The sequence below is a fragment of the Cuculus canorus genome, chromosome 6, assembly GCF_017976375.1.
Source record: "Cuculus canorus isolate bCucCan1 chromosome 6, bCucCan1.pri, whole genome shotgun sequence".
Taxonomy (NCBI): Eukaryota; Metazoa; Chordata; class Aves; order Cuculiformes; family Cuculidae; genus Cuculus; species Cuculus canorus.
The window spans coordinates 31,698,859-31,716,354 of NC_071406.1; the positions used below are offsets into that span (position 1 = coordinate 31,698,859).

At 40.3% G+C, this 17,496-nt stretch overlaps 1 protein-coding gene across 5 annotated transcripts in view; it reads left to right on the top strand.

Annotated features, from left to right (window-relative positions):
• The window catches only part of HECW2 (HECT, C2 and WW domain containing E3 ubiquitin protein ligase 2), a 175,476-nt gene that overhangs the window by 97,586 nt on the left and 60,394 nt on the right, over nucleotides 1–17,496 (top strand). For all 5 annotated transcript variants that reach the window (XM_054070636.1, XM_054070637.1, XM_054070638.1 and 2 more), the window contains 5 exons: nucleotides 5,388–5,482; nucleotides 8,819–8,894; nucleotides 10,675–10,844; nucleotides 12,822–12,964; nucleotides 16,023–16,123. In XM_054070636.1, coding sequence (XP_053926611.1) covers nucleotides 5,388–5,482; nucleotides 8,819–8,894; nucleotides 10,675–10,844; nucleotides 12,822–12,964; nucleotides 16,023–16,123 — 585 coding nt within the window. The remainder of the gene's footprint in view (nucleotides 1–5,387; nucleotides 5,483–8,818; nucleotides 8,895–10,674; nucleotides 10,845–12,821; nucleotides 12,965–16,022; nucleotides 16,124–17,496) is intronic.

Genomic DNA, 17,496 nt, shown 5'->3' on the forward strand with positions numbered 1-17,496 from the left:
CCTCAGCCTTCTCCTTGACTGTTGACAGGAGGTCACTGTTTTCATCCATCAGTGGGGGTATGCTTTTTTTAACCTTCCATTTGTGGTTGATGTACTTGTAGAAGCCTTTCTTGTAAGTCTTTGCTTCCTTCGATAAGTTCAGGTCCAGCTGTGCTTTGGCCTTCCTGACCCCATCCCTACACAACTGGGCAGTGTCCCTATGCACTTCCCAGGTTCCCTGTCACTGCTTGCACTTCCCTCTCACTCTTCAGTGTGACCTATAGGTCTCCACTCAGCCATGCTGGTGCCTTCCCTTCCCTGTCCAATTTCCTGCTTCTGGGGACCGAGCGCTCTTGCGCTTTATGGAAAGCATCCTTAAATATTTGCCAGCTCTGTTCTGCTCCCTTGTCCCTGAGGACCATTTCCGACAGGGTCCTATTGACTAACTTCTTGAAGTGCTGGAAGTTCGCTTTCCTAAAATTTAGGGTCCTGACTCTACTCCTCACCTATCCCATATCCCCCAGGACCTTAAATCCATTAGTGTGTGATCACTGCAGCCCAGGCTGCCTCCGCTCTTGATGTCACTGATGACTCACTTGCATTGGTGACTTTTGGATCCAGTATTGCATCCCCTTGGGTAGGAGAGTCTGTTTACCTGGGTTAAGAAATGATCTCTGACGCACTCTAGGAGTCTCTTGGATTGCCTACAGCTTGCCATACTACTTTCCCAGCAGATGTCAGGGCATTGAAGTCCCCCAGTTTAGAGAGGGTAGGTAGTGACAACTGACTCAACAAACACCGCCTCCAGAAACTCTCTGAAAAATAAAGTTTGGATTGCAATACAGCTGAGTGATGTAGCTGGAATGTAGAAGCCTGGGTGAAATAGTTTGCTCTCTTACCATACTCTTGTGTAGTCATAATACTTTCACAGCGTGATTAAGGGATGCTCAAGGCTTGAGTCCTGGTTACTTAAAATATGTGGAGAGTCCAAATTCTTGTATGCCTGTTTGGGTGTAAGTGTTGTTGGTAGGCCAACAGAATTGCTCAGTTTAGGAAGAACCTTTAGGTCCTGATCCATGATTTTTAAGTCTGAAAAACCTTTGTAGGTGATTAGAAATCCTGTTTGCATTTTGAATTTTACTGTAAGGCTTGTGGTAAATAGAGCATGTTTTGACTGTGTGGGTGAAATCAGCTGTGAGGAGGAGGAAGTGGGACCAGCAGCTCCTCCACCTCCTAAGTCCCTGGAGGCGCTGTCAGCCAGGCGCTTTCCTTTGAAGGGGGGTTCTGAGATGCCTCCTCTTTGTTCAGGGAGCAAGATAGTAAATAAACATTGACCTATAACTGCAGCAAACTTAAAAATAAATAATAATGCTTTTTGGCTGAGCAGGCTTGCAGGATGGGTCTGATCCTTCTCATTAGGGATAAGTGAGTATTTGATCTTGCAGTAATGAAATACCTCAGCCCTCAAGGAATCATGCTGTATGGTTCAAAACCTTGTAGAAAACATTGCAGGTTTGTATTTTAGAACTACTGACATATTGTTAAATCAAGTCAGAGGAACTAAACTGCTGAAACTCTCATGCACATCCTCTGGTCAGTCTGAACTGACTGCTATAGTTCCTGGCTGCCTGTGGCCATTTCTGTAACCAGAAGTAAATTCTCATCAACCTCACACAGAATAGTTATCCCAGTGGAGAAGAAAAACACAGAGATTGTTCCAGATAGGGAAAATCCCACAGGATCAAAGGCAGGCATAATTATAGCTATTCTGGGTTGGCAGAATGCAGAGGAACAACACAAGCTTCAGTAAAACATAATAATCTTTTGTTTACAGTAAATGCAGTTTAGCAAACAAAACTTTATTTGGTGGGACCAGAAACATGGTTCAATGTTCACCTTTCCTATGTTCCAGTATAAAGTGCTTGAAGGTTCTTTCAGGTGTGCATCATGCAACTGCTTCCAGAGTCTGATGAGAATCATCCTAGTGGCAAATGTCTCTAACTCTTTCTCATAACTGATTAATAGTCGTGGACAGATAAGATGCAGAATTAGGTAAGTCTTTTTTTAACTTGTTGAGTAACAGAAGGTCCCAGTGTACAAAGCGGAGATAACACATGCTCTATTCTTAATTTCCTGTTAAAGTGTGGCTGAAGACAGAGCATTGAATGATGGATCCTACTCATACAGAATGAGCTTTCAAGAGTAAACCGAATGGCATTTTTAATAGCTCTCACCATGGTCAGCCGCACTTGCATCTCCACTCCTATCAGAAAGCCAGAACACTTGTAGGTCTTATGCAGGATCCAGACTTTAGGAGGTTGTGTTTTACAGTTATTTTTTTCTCATCCTCACATTGTGTCTATTCTCTTATTTTGCCAGGATCAAGGGTATTTTTTGATTGGCACACGAAACAGTAGTAAAAGATTTGACAGGTTGCATCTTATTAGTAGTGCCCTGTTAGTGAAAGTTGCAGTGCTTTTAAACTTTGTCATCAGGGGTTTGAAATCCAGGTTTCCTCCTAATTTTGTCTATGGATGACAGGAGAATTAGTGGAATGAATAAAAGCAATTGAAGATCCATACAGGATAATTTAGCAAGCTAGTCACGGCCAAATAAAATTAATTTTGGTATTGCCGACTTCAGAATGCATGTAGGCAATGCGTCCTGTACCTTGACATCACCTTTCTGTGTAACCTGTGATGACGAACTGTAATGCTTGGATATATAAGCAGGGAAGCATCTTGTAGGACCGTGGAATATTTGCCCCAGCCTTGCCCTCCCATTTGACTTTGGTGAGGGTCATACTGGGCTGCTGTGTATAGTTGTGAAGTCCATAAGTCAACATTCATTTTGTGAAGGGGAGGGAGGCAGCAGTGATCAGGATAGATTATCTAATGATTTCTTTCCTCCTCTGTCTTGCAAGAATCTACTCAAAGCAAAAAGCACAATTATCTTACAGCAAATGGGACTGTAGTATAATCCAGGAAGATATACCATGAGTCTCTACCCTCGTTCTCTGCAATCCTGGTTTTGGCTGTGAGGCAGTGGTGAGACACTTGTAGCCTTTCTATTCTCTGTGCCTTTGCCTAAGGTTAGGAAAAAGAAGCCCAAGGCGCGTGGCCTAGACATTGCTGCTGCTCAAGGGCTTGAGGCACTTAGCATAGAATCATAGGATCATAGAATGATTAGGTTGGAAGGGACCTAATGGGTCATCGAGTCCATTCATTCCTAACACTCCCTAAACCATGCCCCTCAGCACCTCATCCACCCGTCCCTTAAACACCTCTGGAGGGTGACTCAACCACCTCCCTGGACAGCCTGTTCCAGTGCCCAGTGACCCTTTCCATGAAAATTTTTTTCCTGATGTCCAGCCTGAACCTCCCCTGGTGGAGCCTGAGGCCATTGCCCCCTGTCCTGTCCTCTGTCACTTGGGAGAAGAGGCCAGCTCCCTCCTCACCACAACCTCCTTTCAGGTAGTTGTAGAGAGCAATAAGGTCTCCCCTCAGCCTCCTCTTCTCCAGGCTAAACAACCCCAGCTCTCTCAGCCACTCCTCGTAAGACTTTGTTCTCCAGCCCCTCACCAGCTTCCTTGCTCTTCTCTGGACACGCTCCAGAGCCTCAACATCCTTCTTGTGGTGAGGGGTCCAGAACTGAACACAGGATTTGAGGTGCGGTCTCACCAGTGCTGAGTACAGGGTCAGAATAACCTCCCTGGACCTGCTGGTCACACCGTTTCTGGTACAAGCCAAGATGCCATTGGCCTTCTTGGCCCCCTGGGCACACTGCTGGCTTATATTCAGTCAGCTGTCAACCAACATCCCCAGGTCCTTCTCTTCTAGGCAGCTTTCTAGCCAGACTTCTCCTAAAGTGTTCACAGTGATACACGGAGCACATGTATTCACCTATGCTGTTCTCTCTTCTATCACAATTCCTATAGGGGTTGGTAGCACATTTGGGAATTACTTGCTTCCATATGGGGAAAAAAACCAACAAACTGTTGGAATTGCTCGTAAAGGATGCCACTGTTTAAATAATCCTGTCAACATAATATGCGTTAATGCATTCATCAAAATATGTTAATTACTCACTTCAGTTGTTTTGTAGATGGACAAGATAGAATACCTTTAGTACCACCTCTGTGTGTAAGGCTGTAGAGAGATGTCTCATTTCCATATAATTTTCAATATGATTTCCCATTTTCAATATAATTTAACAATAAACCGTGTGTAATTATTTTTTTTTTATTTGCAGTGTACAAGTCTGCTGAGAAATAATTCACATTAACTCTGTTATGTTGAAATGAACACAATCTCTTCAGAGATTGGTACCAATCTCATTTCCTTCCCTCTCTACGTGAGCTGGCAATGCACGGTTGCAGCCCAAATGGCCAACCATATCCTAGGCTTCATCAAAAGAAGTGTGGCCAGTAGGGCAAGGGAGATGATTCTCCCTTTCTGCTATATTCTCATGAGACTCCACCTGTAGTATTGTGTCCAGTTCTGGAATCCCCAACATAAGAATATGGAGCAGTCAGAACGGGTCCAGAGGAGGCCACAAAAATGATGCGAGGGCTGGAGCACCTCTGCTATGAGGACAGGCTGAGAGAGTTGGACTCGTTCAGCCTGGAGAAGAGAAGGCTCCAGAGAGACCATCTAGTACCTGGAGGGGCTACAAGAAAGCTGGGGAGGGGCTTCTTACGGGGGCATGGAGTGATAGGACGAGGAGGGATGGCTGTAAACTGGAGAGGGGGCAGATTTCGATTAGACATTTGGAAGAAATTCTTTCTGATAAGGGTGGTGAGGCACTGGCCCAGGTTGCCCAGGGAAGTTGTAGATGCCCCCTCCCTAGAAGTGTTCAAGGCCAGGCTGGATGGGGCCTCGGGCAGCCTGGTCTGGTGGGAGATGTCCCTGCACACGTCAGGGAGGTTGGAACTGGGTGATCTTTAAGGTCCCTTCCAACCGAAACTATTCTATTCTATTGTTCTGAACTCATACAAAACATACAGAAGTGGCTTTGTTTGGGTTGTGGGAATACTTAGCCGTTTCTTACCCAGTATTGAACATGGACATCTCACTGTTAATGCTGGGAAAAATGAGCTACTGCTGTTTTACTGAGTAGAAATATATTTAAAATTAACAACTGAAAAATAATAGGCAGGATTTACCAGCTCTTTAGCGAAAAACTGTATTCAGGCTATCCAGTTTTCTTCAGATTGAAAGAAAATATATTATTTCACTTACAGTTATTTTGTGGATTTACAAGGAAGATGTGTCAGGGAGCTACCCAAACTCAGACTGTGAACAGAAGTGAAGTATGAACCCTGTATGCACATGTTCGTTTCCTTGTCTCTCTTTTGCAGAGGGTCTATCACAAAGGTTTTAATGTGTTTTTTTTGTTTTGTTTTCCAGCTGAAATAAAGATCTGTTTTAAATACTACCATGGGGTTAGTGGAGCCCTCCGAGCTACTACTCCGTGTATCACTGTGAAAAACCCTGCTGTGATGGTAAGTTTAGTTTATTTGTTCATAGTATTTTTATAAGATGATCATGTTAGCTCTCAGAGATACCTATTGGTATGTCTCCTAGTTTGACCATTAACTGCAATTTTTGCAAAAACCTGCATTTTCCTGACAAAACTAATTAAAATTGGGAAATGCTTTTCTTGGGTTTATATTTTTCATAGTAAACCATCATCAAAATCACTGAGATTAGCTGTAATATTTCATGCTAAGAGCTTGTTTTTACATGCTTTCAATTTATGGCTTACTATTTGCTGTAATTTAACACCATAGTGGAAATTTTTCACCTTGGTTATCTAACTGAAACTGAATCCTTATTAAAAGTCTCAATTTATTGTTAGTATTTGTTAATATTAAAAATAAAATTGTTGTTGAGATAGGAATTATTAGTATAGAAATGGGACTGGACAAAAATCTGCTGTTGCAAAGTTTTTATTGGATTTAAATGTTCATATGCTGTTGAAATTTGGATAACTTTCTGACTATTGAGAATTATTGCTGCCTCACTATGCTTTCAGTATGGGACTTGTTATTTTGAAATGCTAAGATTTCTAGAGGAGTTTTTTCAGTGATTTAAATAGGTATTGGAAGAAGAGCCTTCCAAACTTGTATCCAGGTGCTTTTGATGGAAGTAGTTTATCTAACAGGCTAGCGCTTCAGCTGGCTTGAAGTTTCGCAGTGCATTTGATTCACTAATATTGGGGGTGCTTGTTAATAAGAAACTTGACACAAGCCGGCAGTGCCTGCTCACAGCCTGCAGGGCCAACCATATCCTGGGCTGCATCAAAAGAAGCGTGTGCAGCAGGGCGAGGGAAGGGATTCTGCCCCTCTACTCCACTCTTGTGAGACCTCATCTGGAGTATTGTGTCCAGTTCTGGAAACCTCAGTGTAAGAATCATATAGAATTGTTGGAATGGGTCCAGAGGATGGTCATGAAGATGATCAGAGGGCTGGAGCACCTCTGCCATGAGGACAGGCTGGGAGTGTTGGGGTTGTTCCGCCTGGAGAAGAGAAGGCTCAGGGGAGACCTTACAGTGGCATTAGAGTACCTGAAGGGGCTACAAGAAAACAGGGGAGGGACTTTTTACAAAATCTGTATCTGTAGTGATAGGGCAAGGGACAATAGCTATAAATTGGAGAGGGGCAGATTTCGATTAGGCATTTGGAAGAAATTCTTTCTGCTGAGGGTGGTGAGGCACTGGCCCAGGTTGCCCAGGGAAGCTGTGGCTGCCCCATCCCTGGAGGTGTTCAAGGCCAGGTTGGGCAGCCTGGTCTGGTGGGACATGTCCCTGCCCATGGCAGGGGGGTTGGAACTGGATGGGCTTTGAGATCCCTTCCAACCCAAACTATTCTATGATAGCGCAAAACTGAAAACATATATGCTGGGATGAAATTTTTTACATAGCACAGAAAAATTGAAATTACTGTTACGGACATAATAACAGAAGAGGGAAAAAGTATATAGTGAAACTGTGGAACTGCTAGGGAACACTGTTACAGTTCATTTTATTATAGCTGAATTGGGGGCAAGTCCAGTTTCCTATAAAATGAAGTAATGAAGCAATGTAAACAATATTTAACAAAATCAGTGATGTAGCAGAAAAAAGAGGTATTGAATGAGGAAAGCCTTTTTGTTGTTGAATAACGTTTTTAACAAGAAAACAATGAGTGTTAGGATAAGCCCAAGAGAGTACACTGAAATACATAGAGTTCCTCTGGCCTTGCCTGAGCAGTGTCGTCTTCCCAAGGGAATGTGCCCCTTGCTGCTCCCAGGGAATCTGTAGGTCAGGGGATGCTGATCTGGCTGGAATTAACCTATTGCTTTCAGTGCCCTTGTAATTTGGCTACCAGATGTCACTGCTTATGCATCCATAGAAAGTCACTGGCATAATGATGTCATGCCGGGTGGGAAAATGATACCGTTTCTCACCAGAGCACTCTGATGAGAAACAGCCTGCCCTGAGAAAAGGAGTATGAGGTGAAGCCAGCAGTGAGGGAGAGGGATGGGCTCGTTGGTGAGCAGCAGCGCTTGTTGGCACAGCGTATTCCTGCAGAAGACCACTAAGGCCCATGGGGACGTCAGGCATTGATGTCATCACAGTTCCTGCATTGCTTGATTTCACTGCTTATTGTGTACAAAGGATTAGAGTTTTACAATGGGAGAAATTCTGATGTTAGCTCATTCTGATGAAATTTCTATGCGGCTGCTGATCATTGTGGGAAGTACTAGGAAGCTAATGATATTAAGTGGCTTAAAGGAGTATAAAGAGGAATGATTTTGTATCTGGTTAACACAAAGTGAGTTCTTCGAAGCTACCACAGCTCCAGAAGTCACCATCCGGTAACTTCAGACAACTGTTCAGCTTCTCTAAAACTGCTTTGCATACTTCATCTATACACGTAGGTGTGCGAGTTTTTATTCATCTTATTTTTGTTATTATTCAATAGCTCAGATGACTTCCAGTTCTATCAGTAGCATTAATCCTTAGCGTTGTGTTTGGCTGAAGCTTTTTCGTCAGTCTGTGTCACCTCCTCTGCCTGGGAGTGCACGCAGTGCTTACCTGGAGAATCATTTCACTTTAAAGATAGCTCCATTGATGTCTTCATGATAGAGTATTCAGCTGGATGCACATCTGTGTCTTCAAAGAAAAACTATTCTGCTAGCTGAAAGAGCTAGACATTAATAAGACATTAATACAGAGAAACTCTTTGTTTTGAAATAGTGCTTTACTCTACAGAGAGATTTCAGTAGAAACTAAACCTGAAAATCTGGAAGCAGAGACTTTTAGACCATATTCATATTTAAGTACAGATATGTATATATGCGCTTTTCTGTTTGAAAGGAGCTTTTGTTCATAGATCTGAAGGGTTTTGTTAGTCTCTCTTTGATCTCTCTGCTTTTTTTTTGTTGCACAGTAAATTATCTATTTGTGGAAAGTGACAAAAGTTACATGTGTTGTCACTGGCCAGCTCAGTGCTTTGGTATGTATCACTGATCCGTGCTGTTGATTTTATTTTACAAAAGAGAAGCCTGTAAGAAAATACAAGCTCATTTTCTCCAGTTAATAGTGTGTGCACATGTATTAGCGTATCCATGTTCTGTTCAGAAGATTCCAAGAACTGGTATATTAGCACTGTGTGGCTTAAGCGATGGATATTTTCCTGGAAACAAAAGCTGTGGCTTTTTCTGTCTGTGGCAATAGGCAGTAGTTGGTTGGATTCTTCCCCTGCATACTACCTTACAATTGCATTGTTATTCTCAAGCATATAAAAAGCAGATGAAAACGTCTGTGGTATATTTCATTTTTTTCTCCTCTTCAGATGGGAGTAGAAGGCGCAGATGAAGGTGCTTCTGGAGCCCAGCACTCTAGGAAGTTAGTCAGCTTTACCTTGTCAGGTAAAAAACAACGCTATTCTGTCTGACAAATTATTGTTAAAAAAAAAAATGTTTTAACTAACATCAAAGATACAACACTTTTCTTCATTAGCCTCTGTAGGAGCACACTCTAGTGGCTTGAAGGATCTTTAGAACTTCTGTTAGTTGAAAACAAGCCAGAATCATGAATCTCCAGGAGTTAAAGATATAGATTTGATTGACCCCAGCATGAAAAATTTTGCACAGGGGACACAGATTGAGGAGTGAAAACCTTAGCCTCTAAATAAAATGCAAGCTGATTCCATCACTTTGAAGTAGTAAATAGGCAATGACTGCAAATGGTTGTTTAGAAAGGAAAAAAATATTTACTTGCGGCAGAGCAAAGCTGTCACTACAGCAAAATAGCTACAGGGGTACAGTCTACTAGCTTCACTTGTTTTATTCCATGGCAAGTCTTGTATGAGACTAAAGTATGTTCAGCTTGAGCAAAGACAGAAAAGAATTATTTCTGCATCTTGGAGAGCTGACAATGAAACATTTAGAGGTTGTTGAGGTAGAGCAGGAAAAACCCCCTGCTTTTTTAAATGATATTTCAGCCATTATCTGGGAGAGAGCAGATAGGTTGTGTAGACTCATATAGGGTGCTATAAAAAGAATTGTTTTGTGAATTCTGGAAAGTCTGTTGTGTTTAATAGAAGGTTGTGACTCAACCTGAGAAGTATCCTAAATTAATTTTGAAAGATGTATTGACTCACAGGTCTGTAATGTATTTCCCGGAACACTTTCCTTTACCGTTATTCTATGGTATTTCTACAGCGTGCCTTAACTCTGGACACTGGGTGGGATTTTATTTATTTATTTTTTACTGAATTCATAGATGTGGCATTTAATTCTGGTGCAGTGAATTTTGGCTGCATGTATAAACTGCTCATCTAAGTATGTATGTGCCAGTGGCATTACAGTCATGAAGACTTCATGCAATGTGTTAGAGTACCTAATGGAAAAAGGCAAAAATCTTGTGCTTCAGCAAACATAAACAGAGAAATATTTTACGGTTAATTTTAAAATCTAATATGATATTTAAAAATACCTTTTTATTCTTGATGGGTCCTGTGCTATCACAGAAGTCCTTAGGCATGAGAATATGCACCTGAGGAATTTATCATTTGTTGTTGCAAGTCATGAGGACTGAAGTGCTGAGGTTTCCCTAGGAAGAAGGAAGCATTTTCAGAAAGTGTTGCCTCCTTTTATGTGAGATAGGCTGTCTTCTGACTTGGGAGTAGCATGCATCATAGTCCAGAGTAATCTCGATAATGAGTACTTGAAGTTATGTTTATCAGAATCTCAAGTTTGGGAAAGTGTGAGTTCACTATGCCACCTCCCATACAGGGTTTTTTGTCTTAGCCTCTTCCCCTTACCCAGAAACAGAGGAAGTGATGGTGTGATGGGGTTTTTGTTGCTTTTGGTTTTTCTTTTTAAGAGTGAGATACCTTACATACTGAGGAAAAATTTGTAGGTGAGCATGAACAGAAGTTCATGCTTTTGTTTTACAAATGACTGGAGGCTAAAATGTAAATGAGGATTTTGATACCTTTCCTCCATATATTCTCTTGGGAAACCACTTGACTTCCTGTTTTAACTGTCTTCTGTATGCTGGATCCAGTTAACGTATGAGTAATTTAAGTACTTAGTAGTTTGTGGTGAATTGATTTCCTGGGTAATGTTTTAAGAATGCACTACTTTGTGAAACTACCTTTAATTTACTCAGTTCCTTTTTCATTCCTCCTTCTTTTGCTTATAGATATTAGAGCAGTTGGGCTTAAAAAAGGCATGTTCTTCAACCCTGATCCTTATCTAAAGATGTCCATTCAGCCAGGAAAGAAAAGTACATTTCCTACGTTTGCTCATCATGGCCAGGAAAGAAGGTCGACTATCATCAGTAACACAACTAATCCTGTTTGGCACAGAGAGGTAATGTATCCCTTTTGAGAGCTGTCTGCCAGCTGATGTAGTGTACCAGGCTTATATTTTCTCTTTATGCATTAGTCCTTGCTCTCTGAAGGCTTTGAGCTTATTTTGTAGCTAGTTATTTAAACTGACACAGAAATTGTAGTAATTTTAGGAACCCTGTTGTTGGATAGAAACAGCTATCATCTGCATATTTAAGCTGTGTATTTAAGCTGCGCTGCTATGAGATTTTTATTCCCTTCTCTGCCAACAGGAGTAGAACTCACTCAACAGCCCTGTAGATTTCTTGAAATCAGAGAAATAAATTAGTTAAAATGGATTATATGTTGTGAGAACCCTTAAGAAAAGGTGTAATAAGCGAGCATTTATGCTCAGTGATTGCAACTACTGTTCATTTGGAAATTATAGTCTCATTGTGCATAGCAGGTGGAAGCTTTCCATTTTATTGAGCAGAGGGGATGCTCTTTAGTGTAACCTCTGCATGCACTGCTGTAGGAAGGAGAGCCCAGGGAGGTATTGCAGCACCACTCAACAAGCTGGGGGAAAAAAGGCAGTTTGGCAGAACCAAGTTTTCCAGATGTGTTTACGTTGAATAAGCTATGAAGGTCTTGGACAAGGAACTCAGTCCCACAACTGTCTTTGAGCACAAAAGAGCCGGGCTGTACCTTAGAAGATAAATGTTTATGTGGGAAACAAAGTGAAAATACTGACAGAAGTCCATAACCCTTTCTGGATCAGTGAGCAGTGTTCTTGATCTGCACCTGTTTTCTAGTGAGAAGATGCCTGTACTGTGTTTGATAAATGTCCATGAGTTCTTTAGGAAGACTAGGAAATTGAGCAGGCTTTGGAAAATGTTCCCACAAATCATAATCAAACCAAACAAGCAGAAAAGCAGGACAGAGCAAGGCCAGCATTAACGCTGCTCTGAGGTGATTGGTTGTGGGTAAGACTGTGATGTGTTGAAGTCTTAAATCTTAAAAACAATAGAATTCCAGTCTCTACATTGATTCTTAACTTTGTCTGTCCATCCATCTATCCCACAGATAGAAAGAAAATATGCTCATTTTTCACCTTTGATCTCGGTTTTAAGGCTTATTAGAAAAGCGATAATGTTCACTGGTGCACGCATTATATCAGCTTGCTTTAACTGCTGTATCTTCCCTGTAGCGATGCTCTGACACAGCAGCTTATGATCCTATTACATATGCTGTCCTAGTGGTGCAGAATTGATCCCTATTTACATCTACCCCTTTCTGGAAAATAATTTGCAATTTTATAGCAAACTGAGAGTAACAAATTTTTAAGTTCTGTTTATCGTAGGAACCCAGCTCCGACAGTTGTTCAGCGTGAGGAAGTGTTTTCATTCCTGATGCAGTTTCATTGTTGTTTTGAGTATATTTGGCTGATGTCTACAGCTGAGCTGAAGAGTTATTGCGTCTTTTGTTCCTCATTCAATACATCTTTAGCTCTCTAGCCAGATGCGTATTAGGCATTGTACACAGGTGGCTCCAAGGTGCCGGGTGGTGAAAGTATATTTAGATGACCTCAGCTTTTTCAAGTAGGTTATTCCATACTTTTTTGCTTGCTTATTTTGAAGTATCTTGAAATCTAGTGGGAAAATAAAAATCTTCCGTTCCTAAGCTTGCTTTCCTAAGGGAATTTGTTATCCTACTGTATGTACATGTGCTTGTCTGCCAATGTGCTGGCTCATATATTTGCCCTGTACCACTCTTGAATCTTTTGGCTGTCTTCAGGCAGACGTGACAGAGCAGGAACAGTGAAAGGATACAGGTTCCCTGAGAGGCTACACTCTTAATATAATCACTGGTTAATATAATCAAGTTGACATTATTTTGCAATATGGAAATTGGTGTCATCAGTCGTTGCTTTCAGAGTTTACTGCATGCTAGTAGTAATTATGTATGTACTTTCTGAATAAAGGTGTATTTATATGGCGTCAAATATGTTCTTTCCTTCCAGAAATATTCTTTTGTTGCACTTCTAACAGATGTCCTGGAAATTGAGGTTAAAGACAAATTTGCCAAGAGTCGTCCAATCATCAAGCGCTTTCTTGGGAAGTTAACCATACCAGTTCAGAGATTATTGGAAAGACATGCAATTGGGTAAATTAATTCATTCTTAATGCTAACTTCTGTCAATCAGGAAGACAGCATCTCAGATATTGGTGCGGAGCAGCCTTTCTGGCTCAGTGGCACAGACCAGCAAATTTCTATTGCGTCGGTAGTAAGAAATTTAGTAGGAATTTTAAAAGCCTTCTGGCCTGACTGGGAGGCATCACAGTTTCTAACCCTGTTCTGCTTCATGTACCAATGTTTTTGTATATGTGTGTCTATGATTTGTTTTCAATTAATTTCTTTACATGAAAAATGTTACCCTCCCCCAAAAAATGTTACCCTGTGGTTAGCTAGTCAAGAAGCAAGGCGTTATCCCAGGACTACATGAATGTGTGCAAATTTTTTAGAAGAAGCAGATTTTATTGTCACACTTATTTTACAGTTCAGTATTTTTCATTGTCAGTTTAATAACCAGAGAGTCTATGATCTGTTCAGCAAATTGGCCAGGACTGCAAAGCTGTGACTCCTTATTTTCAGAGTGCAGGTGGTACTACAGCATTAAAATTGCCTTTTGCTATAAATAGCGCACTGGAGGGACTTAAAATTCACCTGTTGTGCTATTTGAAAATAATTCTAACTGTTATGGTATAGAGCTAACAAGTCACTTAGAAAGTTCTAAGATGTTTTACACTTCACAATAGTTTCTGGAGGGGAGCACAGCATAGTGGATAATCCAACAAGGTGTTCATACAACCATATGCATGGAGAAGAGTCTGAAACTTGGTAATTAGGCACTCTGATACATTGCAGGTATGAAGCAAATGGCTGGAGGTCTGCGAGAGATACAGCAGTGTGTGCAAAAATATAATTTTTATTTAAGACAGAGCAGCAATTTTAAAGTATATTCTTTCATAGCTTGAAACTGATGATGTCTTCTCCTAAGGATTTATTAAAAAAAAATAAAAAAAAGGAGTAAAAAATTCCTGCCCATTTGTTTTGTAGTGACATCCAACAGCAGTCCAGGTATAAATACAGTCTTAACTTTTCAAATAAATGCTTAATCTTTAAGTTTGAATAAAATAAGCATCTTTTTCTAGTCAATTTGCACACTGCTAGACGTACAACAGTAGTGCTGTGATACAGATGAGTTTCAAAACTTACTTCAGGGTATCTGTTTCCCATGCTGAATCCCAAAATGTTGTTCTGCTCTGGGATTCCTAGTGCTATGAAGTCCCATTTGCTGTTTTCATAAGTTCTTGTCTATATGTTTTCAAACCAGTTTTCTGGAAGACATTTCCTGTTTTCTTTCCCATACTTCAATTCTGTGTAGTTGTTATATCAAACCTTTTTTGTGAAAGAAAGTGCTGTGTAATAAAAATATAGGAAGAACATGGGTAAGCATTCAGTTTGGGCTTGCTGTACTGCTGTTAAACTGACATTAAATCAGTCTTGAAGATAGTTTTGCCTTTTATTCTGCAATTGATTTCTCCATTTACAGTTTTTGTGTGCCAATCAATTATCAGAGTCCCTTTTTCCTAGACATCATAACAGAAGTAAAAGGGAATGTCAAATATTGATGTGAAGTAGAAATATACCAAACATACAGTTATCTGCTAATTCTCTTTTCTCCTGTTTTTGGTCAAGCAAGGAAAACATCTTCACTTTCTTCTTCTTCATTTTGTTAATGTCAGGGAAAATAGAAGTCCTCTACTGGGTTAACATGAGAACTTGAAAAATTGCATGAACTAAGTCCCAAGGTTTACAGTACACCATATGCTTAACTTGTTTTTCTCTGTATTAAAATGATTAATGGTAATGAATGAAGAGGTGAAGTCCAGAACCAGCAATTTTTAGACAGACTGCACTAAAATTCTGCCCCACTTATAGCTGTCAGCATCGCTCACAAGTTTGTGTAACAAAATGGGCAAGTGACTTTAAATTTCATCAAAATTTGGTAATGGAGCATGATAATCATCTAGTATTGATTCAACTGGATACACAGCAGACATTATTTATGTCATAGCTTTCCCAAGTGGTCTAGAGTTTTATAAACATTATGTAAAAACCGTGGAAATTGCAAATGGAAATCTGATGACAGCCTGAGTCTAGCTGAGAATTGTAATGGAGTACAGAGCAATGAATCTGTGATAGAACCTGGTGACTCCACTATAATAATTTGATGCACTGTGGCCGACAGTGCAGAAGTCTGCTTTCCTTTACATTGTACACCCAGGACTTTTTTGGTTTTGCTAAAACTTAATTTCTAGATGCAAACTGCTGCTCCTTATTTCAGTAATGAACTTGCTTTTGTTTTAGTCTGTCACTCGTATTGCAGTAGGAGTGCTCTCAGTAAGGGAGACGTGTTCATACCAGTAAAAACTTGTTTGCATAAACAGGAGTCATTTCCTATAGAGGTCTTCTGCAGCCCCCTCCTCTCCCAGCTGGGCTGAGGAGGAGTGTGGCTGTGAATTCTGGCTGTGAAGAAGAATGTGTAGCCTAGGATCTGATCCTGAGTATTGAGCTGATACAAGTGCTTAGCCAAGTCTGAGTCCCACTGAATTCAGTAACTCTTAAGAATGTATTTGAACTTAAAACTGAGCATTAATAGCTTTTCTAAATAGGAATGCAAAAGTGCTTTACTGAATGAGAGCTAAAATGTGAAGAAACTATCTGGGGATTTTGTGTATTGTAAAAACCACAAGGGGGCAGAAGGTCTTAAAAATTGAAAGGTTTTGCTAATTAAAAAGCATATTTTGGGTTAGGAGAAGGAGGAGGTTAGAGGAATAGGATCCTTTGCAGTTGGATTTCTTTAGGCCTTATGAAGAAATTTAGGGAATATAGGAATTGCTGGGTCACAATCTGTATTTGGAAACAATCCAAAGTTGTTTATTAGGCTGTTTTTTTTATATTAACTAATTGTATTTTACACCATTATTCATGTTTGTGCTTTTCCACACAAGCCAGAGTATGTGGCTGATTTTAAGATTCTAATAGCAATTTCCTTTTGTAACTCTGGCCCATACCTGATAAAAGAATCTGATACAAAATACTGGAAAAATATAACCAATTAAAATTGTAAAAACTGCCAATATCTTTGTTTTTGCAGAGACCAGGTTCTCAGCTATAACCTTGGTAGAAGGCTCCCAGCTGATCATGTAAGTGGATATCTCCAATTCAAAGTGGAAATCACATCTTCTGTTCATGAAGGTGAGAATTTGTCAGTGATCTGGATCTCCAGATAGTTGTATGGAGAGAGTTTATATATTTCCGTTTCTGGGATTTTCTTTGATAATATACTTTCTCATTTGTGTACAATGCCTCTATTGTAGTTTTTTTTCTGTCGGGATTCAAAGTTTAGATATGTCAGGTACTGCTTTGGAGATGGTAGTTCCAATCAATGCTTGTTGCTTTCCTATTTTGTTAGATAGATTTTAAATGCTTATGGATTTCATTTTATGGGATAGGTTGGGTAATCAATTTAATGGTTTCTCTCCACAATGTAACGTCTTTTTTCTGTAACACCTTTGGCTGTGTTAAGCAGCTGCTAGTAGGATTCTCCCCTCTCCTGCTAGTGTACATGCAGATCACTCTGTCCTTCCCTCTTTTACAGGACTCTGTCCCACTTAGAGCCAAGAATATCTGTTACGGCTATGAGAATACATCCTTCCATTAGGAAATTGTTTTAGTTCTCATTTTTCCTTTCTGAAGGCAACCAGCAGAACATGGCTGGTACAATTTCATGCTTATCACATCATGTGTGTCTGTTTACATGTTTATAATCTTAGATTTTTCTTGATTAGTCATGGTATAATCTCTTTGGCAGTGAGATATTGCTCTGTCTTTTAACTTGGTACAACCATCTTGCCCTTTTTTGTAGCCCTGTAGTCCTGTATCTCATTGCTATTTTCGCTCTGTCACCGTTAAAAGAATGCTGCTGTCTTCAGTCCTGTTTGTGTCAGGCACTTGAGTTCACTGGCTTTACTGTAGAGTGTTTTGCAGCTGTGTACAGATACTTCCAACTGGATTATTCAACTCTGTGTCTGTTTAATTTCCATATGGGGAGTACCATCTCATCTCTCAAATGAGATGGTGTATTTTCATTTCCCTTTCATGTTTATTACCATAGCATACATAATATCTCATTTACCTAACTGGATTTTCATTCTTTACAGTGGAAAGTCCTATAAAATAAGTCAAAATAAAGGTTGTGTATAGAATTTGATATCTGTACATGATTTGTTGATTCCTCATGTGATCTCAAATGGTGGTTTGCATGCTGCTAAGGGTGTAATGACAACTTGTGTCAGTGACTGACTTTCTGTAAACCACACTTTTGGATATCAGAGAGGTGCTGTAGAAAACTGGCTCTGTGTTTGTGAGGCTGTTTTTACTGACAGTTTGTCAAGGTGCTTGGCAGTGCTTTGTCTTTGGAAAGCATAATAGGAGTCCTTGAAAGTCACAGAATAATTGAATAGTTTGGATTGGAAGGGACCTTAAAGATCATCCAGATCCAACCCCCTGCCATGGGCAGGGACACCTCCCACCAGACCAGGCTGCCCAAGGCCCCATCCAACCTGGCC